Source organism: Petromyzon marinus, unplaced genomic scaffold (assembly GCF_048934315.1).
Source record: "Petromyzon marinus isolate PM22_M1 ecotype Great Lakes invasive population unplaced genomic scaffold, UKy_Petmar_22M1.pri1.0 PM_G_Scaffold_2, whole genome shotgun sequence".
Lineage (NCBI taxonomy): Eukaryota > Metazoa > Chordata > Hyperoartia > Petromyzontiformes > Petromyzontidae > Petromyzon > Petromyzon marinus.
Window position 1 is genome coordinate 4,709,864 of NW_027422761.1, and position 8,126 is coordinate 4,717,989.

Below are 8,126 nucleotides of genomic sequence, written 5' to 3' on the forward strand. Positions count from 1 at the left end.
AAATAGGCTTATTTCAGCAACTTAGACTCATTAAATAGGCCTATTAAATAGACTTATTAAATAGACTTATTAAATAGGCTTATCAAATAGGCTTATTAAATAGGCTTATTAAATAGGCTCAATAAATAGGCATACTAAATAGGCTCAATAAATAGGCTCATTAAATAGGCTCAATAAATTGGCTTATTAAATAAGCTCAATAAATAGGCTTATTAAATATGCTCTTTAAATAATTATTAAATAGGCTTATTAAATAGATGTATTAAATAGACGTATTAAATAGGCTTATTAAATAGATTTTATTAAATAGGCTTATTAAAAAGGCTTATTAAATAGACTTAATAAATAGGCTCATTAAATACTTATTAAATAGGTTTATTAAATAGGCATATTAAATAGGCTTATTAAATAGGCGTCATCATCATCATCATCGTCATCATCGTCATCGTCATGATCGTCGTCATCATCGTCATCATCATCATCAACATCATCGTCATCATCATCATCATCGTCATCATCATCATCGTCATCATCGTCATCATCGTCAGCGCACCTCGCGGGGATCCTTCGACGACGCTGCTGTGAAAGACTTCCTTGGCGAACGTGGGACGGTTGTCGTTGACGTCAATGACATCAACGACGAGGTCCACTGGCTTCTCCAGATGACGCCCATTCGTGTCCACAGCGTAGCACTTGAGCTGCAGTCACAACACTGCGGTGTAGTAGTGTATAGTGTAGTAGTGTATAGTGTAGTAGTGTATAGTGTAGTAGTGTATAGTGTAGTAGTGTATAGTGTAGTAGTGTATAGTATAGTAGTGTATAGTGTAGTAGTGTATAGTGTAGTATAGTGTAGTGTAGTAGTGTATAGTATAGTAGTGTATAGTGTAGTGTATATAGTGTAGTGTATATAGTGTAGTGTATAGTGTAGAAGTGTATAGTGTAGTAGTGTATAGTGTAGTAGTGTATAGTGTAGTAGTGTATAGTGTAGTAGTGTATAGTGTAGTAGTGTATAGTGTAGTAGTGTATAGTGTAGTAGTGTATAGTGTAGTATAGTGTAGTAGTGTATAGTATAGTGTAGTATAGTGTAGTAGTGTATAGTATAGTAGTGTATAGTGTAGTAGTGTATAGTGTAGTCGTGTATATAGTGTAGTAGTGTATAGTGTAGTAGTGTATAGTGTAGTAGTGTATAGTGTAGTGGTGTATAGTGTAGTAGTGTATAGTGTAGTAGTGTATAGTGTAGTGTATAGTGTAGTAGTGTATAGTGTAGTAGTGTATAGTGTAGTAGTGTATAGTGTAGTGTATAGTGTAGTGCATAGTGTAGTGTATAGTGTAGTAGTGTATAGTGTAGTAGTGTATAGTGTAGTGTATAGTGTAGTGTATAGTGTAGTGCATAGTGTAGTAGTGTATAGTGTAGTAGTGTATAGTGTAGTAGTGTATAGTGTAGTGTAGTAGTGTAGTGTATAGTGTAGTGTATAGTGTAGTAGTGTAGTGTATAGTGTAGTGTAGTGTATAGTGTAGTAGTGTATAGTGTAGTGTATAGTGTAGTAGTGTATAGTGTAGTAGTGTATAGTGTAGTGTAGAGTGTAGTGTATAGTGTAGTGCATAGTGTAGTAGTGTATAGTGTAGTAGTGTATAGTGTAGTAGTGTATAGTGTAGTGTAGTAGTGTAGTGTATAGTGTAGTGTATAGTGTAGTAGTGTAGTGTATAGTGTAGTGTATAGTGTAGTAGTGTATAGTGTAGTGTATAGTGTAGTAGTGTATAGTGTAGTGTATAGTGTAGTAGTGTATAGTGTAGTAGTGTATAGTGTAGTGTATAGTGTAGTAGTGTATAGTGTAGTGTATAGTGTAGTAGTGTATAGTGTAGTAGTGTATAGTGTAGTGTATAGTGTAGTGTGTAGTGTAGTATAGTGTAGTGTATAGTGTAGTGTATAGTGTAGTGTAGTGTATAGTGTAGTAGTGTATAGTGTAGTGTATAGTGTAGTGTATGGTGTAGTGTATAGTGTAGTGTATAGTGTAGTGTATGGTGTAGTGTATAGTGTAGCATAGTAGTGTAGTGTATAGTGTAATGTATAGTAGTGTAGTGTATAGTGTAGTGTATGGTGTAGTGTATAGTGTAGTGTATAGTGTAGTGTATAGTGTAGTGTAGTAGTGTAGTGTATGGTGTAGTAGTGTAGTGTATAGTATATGGTGTAGCAGTGCATAGTGTAGTGTAGCGTGAGTGGTCCGTACCCGATACTGAGCGATCACCTCCCGGTCCAGGCTCCTGGTGACTGAGACTCTCCCCGTCACGGTGTCCATGACGAACAACCCCACGGGATGCTGGTCGGCGCCGTCCCCCAGCAAGGCATAGCGGATGTCCACCCCGGCGGTGTCGGACTTCACCTGTTGGGGTGCCGTGACGAACGTGGGGGCGGCGATGATGCTGTGACGGCTGCTCCTACGCTGGACTTCTTCCAGCGCTCTCACGCTCACCTCACCCTCGACTCTCGACAATGCCCCACAGACCTCCCACGGCGGTGTGCGGATGTCTCGGCTGTCCGCGTCTCGTCGATTCGTTGACCTTTCCCTGGACTCTGCGCCACCGCCAGAAGCGTTTCTGTCACCCCCCACCGTGCCCCCTACTGAGCGTGGCAGAAAAGAGCTTCCCGGCTCTACGGATTCCTCCTCCTCCTCCTCTACCTCCTCCTCCTCGTCTCTCTGGTCCAGCTCCACCACCTCCACCTTCTCCACGCGTCCTAACCTTAGGCTAGGGTTAGTTTAGGGCTAGTTAAGGGCTAGTTAAGGGCTAGTTCAGGGTTAGTTTAGGGTTAGTTTATGGTTAGGTTAGGGTTAGTTGAGGGTTAGTTTAGGGTTAAGTTAGGGTTAGGTTAGTTAATGGTTAGGTTAGGGTTAGTTTAGGGCTAGTTAAGGGCTAGTTAAGGGCTAGTTCAGGGTTAGTTTAGGGTTAGTTTATGGTTAGGTTAGGGTTAGTTGAGGGTTAGTTTAGGGTTAAGTTAGGGTTAGGTTAGTTAATGGTTATGTTAGGGTTAGTTTAGGGTTAGTTTAGGGTTAGTTAAGGGTTAGGTTAGGGTTAGTATAGAGTTAGTTCATGGTTAGTTTAGGGTTAGTTTAGGGTTAGGTTAGGGTTAGTATAGAGTTAGTTCATGGTTAGGTTAGGGTTAGTTTAGGGTTAGTTGAGGGCTAGTTTAGAGTTAGTTAATGGTTAGGTTAGGGCTAGTTGAGGGTTATGTTAGGGGTAGGTTAGGGTTAGGTTAGGGTTAGTTTAGGGTTAGTTTAAGAGTTAGTTCATGGTTAGGTTAGGGTTAGTTGAGGGTTAGTTTAGGGTTAAGTTAGGGTTAGGTTAGAGTTAGTTAATGGTTAGGTTAGGGTTAGTTGAGGGTCATGTTAGGGTTAGTTTAGGGTTAGTTGAGGGCTAGTTTAGAGTTAGTTAATTGTTAGGTTAGGGCTAGTTGAGGGTTATGTTAGGGGTAGGTTAGGGCTAGGATGAGGTTATACGACAATAAGAATGAGAACGCGCCACGTCCGTCACACAGCGCACCTGCACCAGCAGCTTGGGGAAGGGCCCGCGGTCATTCTCGGGCACGGACACCTTGGGGATGAGCCAGGCCCGTCTCCAGCGACGACGACTCGCACCTTGCCCTGGCTGCTGGAACCTCACCACCACCTCCTCCACCTCCTTCTCCACCTCCACCACCTCCACCTCCTTCTCCACCTCCTTCACCTCCTCCTCGTCTCTCTCTTCCTCCACCTCCTTCTCCACCTCCTCCTCCTCATTTCTCTCCTCCAGCTCCACCACCTCCACCTCCTTCTCCACCTCCTTCACCTCCTCCTCATCTCTCTCTTCCTCCACCTCCTCCTCCACCTCCACCTCCTTCTCCACCTCCTTCTCCACCTCCTCCTCGTCTCTCTCCTCCTCCACCTCCTCCTCCACCTCCTCCTCGTCTCTCTCCTCCTCCACCTCCTCCACCTCCTTCTCCACCTCCTCGTCTCTCTCCTCCTCCTCCTCCACCTCCTCTACCTCCACCTCCTTCTCAACCTCCACCTCCTCCACCTCCTTCTCCACCTCCTCCTCGTCTCTCTCCTCCAGCTGCACCACCTCCACCACCTCCACCACCTCCACGCGTCTCTCCCCGCGCTCTCCCTGTGCGGGGTGCGGTGAAGACGACACCAAACGTCATCGTGAGCGAGGCCACTTCATTCCTTTTGTCGGCTGGTGGAGGGATTCTTAACGACACGGAATTTGGCCAGATAGTGACGCGTGTGTGTACGTGTGTGTGTATGTATGTGTGTAAGTGTGTGTGTACGTGTGTGTCTCTGTGTGTACGTGTGTGTGTATGCGTGTAAGTGTGTGTGTACGTGTGTGCTGGACGGGCAACGCTGTCGTGGGCAGTGCCGTGGGGGGAGGGCGAATTCCGATTGGCTTTTTGTCCCATGTAACCACCACAGCAGCTAATTGGGGGCTCTGGATGGGTGCGAGGGGCTGGTAACCCCTCCACCTTCAATTAATTACCACTAAACCACGTTTAAAATATCTAATTAATAAGCTTGTACACGAGGCCTCGGGGGGATAAGCATCTATGACGTCTCCTGGCGAAAACTCCATTTGGCAGAGCCAGGAGACTGAATCCTTACCCTCGGGGCTCCTCAAGAAACAACAAAAAACCACTGTGTGGCCACGTGGAATGTTCGAACGCTCACTGCGGAGGAGAGGCTGCCACTCCTCTGTCGGGAGCTGGACCGGTAGCGCCTGGATCTCTGTGGTATTCAGGAGGTCCGATGGACCGGCTCTGGCTCCTGCCACCATGAGAGGTGGACAGTCCTCTCCTCGGGGCAGCAGACTGCCAAACAACAGGGTGTGGCTCTTCTTCTGAATAAAAAAATGAATGAGGCGTGGGAGCGTGGCGGTGAGGTGTGGGAAGCTGTAAGCCCCAGGCTACTCTGGGCTCGCCTTCCCATCAACCAGAGGCGAAGAATGGTGGTAGTGGTTACTTATGCCCCCACTGAAAACGAACATCCATGGAGGGATGCAGGCAAGGCCGATGAGTCAGCTGCCTTCTATGACCTCCTGTCACAGGCGCTAGCTAAAGTGACCCCTCGGGATAGTCATCTTGGTCATGATGCGGGCACCTGGTCTGGAGTAATTAGAAGGCATGGACCAGATCAGCTCAATAACAACGGCAGGAGGCTGCTAGATTTTTGTGTAGCCCATGGGCTTGTAATTACCAAATGTGTTTCCATCATCGGCGCATCCACACTACATCATGGATGCATGCCAGGTCTAAGCAAGAACATCTGCTGGACTACAGTGACGGAACAGCGGATGCGGGCCCATGTCCTTGACACCAGGACCTACCATGGAGCTGATCTGCCCACTGACCATCGACTTGTCATCTGTAAGATGCACCTGCCATTCTTCCACTCCGGCGGTGGGTGTACACCCAGGAACCCATTCAAACCCACAGTGGCCTGGTCTCAGCTAGCTGATGAAAGTTGCAAGCGAGAATTTCATCATCGCTTGCGGCTGGGGTTGGCATCGTCCCTGACTCCTCCTGATGTCGAGGGGAAATGGACGAGGTTTAGGACTGTGGCTCATGCAGCTGCAATGGCCGCTTTGGGTACACAGTCCAGACCTTCCCAGAGTCCCTGGCTGACAGAGGAGGTGTTCAAGCTGGCTGAGAAAAAGTGACAGGCCCCCTCTCATCGGCTACAGCATCCCATGTCGGATAATGAGGAGGCTTACCGCAGCCTTCGCTCGGACGTTCGGAGAGCCGTGAGGCGCTGCAAGGATGGGTGGTGGTCGCGGGTTGCTGAGGAGATGGAGTCTGCCTCAGCGGCCCGCGATCACAAATCGCTCTTTAATTACATCATAAAAGTAACCTGCAGCCCCACACCTATTACCATTTTAGGGGAAAGAACGGTGATCCAATCTCCGACCCCCAGCAACAGGTTTTCAGATTTGTTGAGCATTTCTGTGAGGTCCTGGGGGAGGGGAAATCCCTCACCCAGGAAAACAACATGGGACAAAGTGGTGATGACCCTACCGAGGCTGCGTTGCCTCAAATATTGGAGGAAGAAGTCACCCCCTGTGAGTGGCTGGCTGAGGTGCCATCTGTTGAGGAAGTACTGAAGGCGATCCAGAGTCTGAGACCAGGAAAGGCACCGGGCAGAGATGATCTCCTAAGCGAAATGCTGAGGGAGGGTGGCGTTTGTGCACAGACTGCCCTATATGACATCATAACAACAGTCTGGACCACTGGACGGGTTCCGCAGGATTGGAAGGATGCCCTGGTGGTCCCCCTCTTTAAGAAGGGGGACCGCACAGACTGTAACAACTACAGGGGCACCTCACTCCTCAGTGTGCCGGGAAAGGTCCTGGCAAGGATTATTCAGCATCGCCTTGCCAGGCACGCTGAGGAGAGGCTTGCGGAGCCCCAACGCGGTTTCAGGAAAGGGCGGTCCTGCACAGATGCCATATTTTCTGTCTGTCTGCTACAGCAGAGATGTAGGGAATTCCAACAGGACCTACATTTCTGCTTTATTGACCTGGTCAAGACCTATGATACCATCAGTAGGCCTGGGCTCTGGGTTGTTCTTCGTACTTTTGGAGTCCCTGACCCTCTGCTCAAGATCATTAAGGACCTTCATGATGGTGAGCGGGCCAGGGTAAAACTACGTGGCAGGGAGTCAGAGCCATTCCCTGTACACCTTGGGGTGCGACAGGGACAAGTGCTGTTAAGTGCTGTTAGCGAGTAGCAGCACCTATGAAGGCTACCGTCACTGTGGCACACAAGGGGGCGGGTGGCCAGCACCAGGCCCGGCCGCCTTTGTCTCCCCCAGTGCTAGCGATGTTCACCGCTCTACTACACCGCCACACCGGCTACTTATTTGCGGCTGAGTCGGACTGGGGGAGGCCCAGGACCGGTTCAGATAACGGCCGTCACTGGGTGTGGGTTGAGCCGCGAGCGGGAGATAAACTCCCCAAACACCACCAACACCGAGAGAGAGGGGGGGGCACAGGGGGGTGAATGAGAGGGGACCCCAGGGGGTGAATGAGAGGGGGACACAGGGGGGTGAATGAGAGGGGACCCCAGGGGGGTGAATGAGAGGGGACTCCAGGGGGTGAATGAGAGGGGACCCCAGGGGGTGAATGAGAGGGGACCCCAGGGGGTGAATGAGAGGGGACCCCAGGGGGGTGAATGAGAGGGGACCCCAGGGGGTGAATGAGAAGGGACCCCAGGGGGTGAATGAGAGGGGACCCCAGGGGGTGAATGAGAGGGGGTGGGGACCCCAGGGGGTGAATGAGAGGGGACCCTGGGGGGTGAATGAGAGGGGGCCCCAGAGGGGTGAATGAGAGGGGGCCCCAGAGGGGTGAACGAGAGGGGGGGGGACCCCCGTTACCTGAGACTGTTGCTCTGTGATCAGCGCCACCGCCGCCACCGCCAGCAGCAGCAGCTGCAGCATCATCACGTGGCGCTCCATCAGCCTCACCCACGGGGTTCTCTCTTCAGTGCCACACTCACTGATGCTGCTGCTCATGGCGACATTAAGTGGGAAGTGACATCATCAGGTGACATTTAAAGGGAAGTGACATCATCAGGTGATATTAACAGGGAAGTGACATCATCAGGCGACATTAAGAGGGAAGTGACATCATCAGGCGACATTCAAAAGGAAGTGACATCATCAGGCGACATTAAAAGGGAAGTGACATCATCAGGCGATATTAACAGGGAAGTGACATCATCAGGCGACATTAAAAGGAAAGTGACATCATCAGGCGACATTAAGAGGGAAGTGACATCATCAGGCAACATTAAGAGGGAAGTGACATCATCAGGCAACATTAAGAGGGAAGTGACATCATCAGGCGACATTAAGAGGGAAGTGACATCATCAGGCGACATTAAGAGGGAAGTGACATCATCAGGCCATATTAACATATAAGTGACTACGAGATTACGAGTTAAATGTTCTTGCTGTGGTTTTCACACCTGACGGTGATTGCTTGTGTTGCGGTCGAAACGTCGTAAGAATTTTATTGTTTTATTTTTTTTATTATTTTATTGTTTCCCTTCTACGTGGTGACTTTACCGAAAGAACAAAGAATATGAATCGCTGCAGTCACGA

General features: G+C 48.8%; 1 protein-coding gene across 1 annotated transcript; it reads right to left on the reverse strand.

Moving 5' to 3' along the window:
• Window positions 1-544: 544 nt before the first annotated feature.
• LOC142912361 (cadherin-1-like) lies at window positions 545-7,535 on the reverse strand. The gene is made up of 4 exons (XM_076060530.1): window positions 7,398-7,535; window positions 3,538-3,750; window positions 2,229-2,381; window positions 545-589 (listed from the first exon to the last, which is right to left on the reverse strand). The coding sequence occupies exons 1-4, from the start codon at window positions 7,533-7,535 to the stop codon at window positions 545-547; spliced, it is 549 nt and encodes a 182-aa protein (XP_075916645.1).
• Window positions 7,536-8,126: the final 591 nt, after the last annotated feature.

What these genes read in the sequence shown, in the direction of transcription:
- LOC142912361 (XM_076060530.1), bottom strand. Translation starts at nt 7,535, where the DNA reads ATGAGCAGCAGCATCAGTGAGTGTGGCACTGAAGAGAGAACCCCGTGG. An exon ending in TCACAGAGCAACAGTCTCAG is followed by an intron (nt 3,751 to 7,397) that starts GTAACGGGGGTC and finishes GAGGTGGAGAAG; the next exon opens with GAGGTGGAGGAAGAGAGAGA. An exon ending in AGGTGATCGCTCAGTATCGG is followed by an intron (nt 590 to 2,228) that starts GTACGGACCACT and finishes TCGCCAAGGAAG; the next exon opens with TCTTTCACAGCAGCGTCGTC.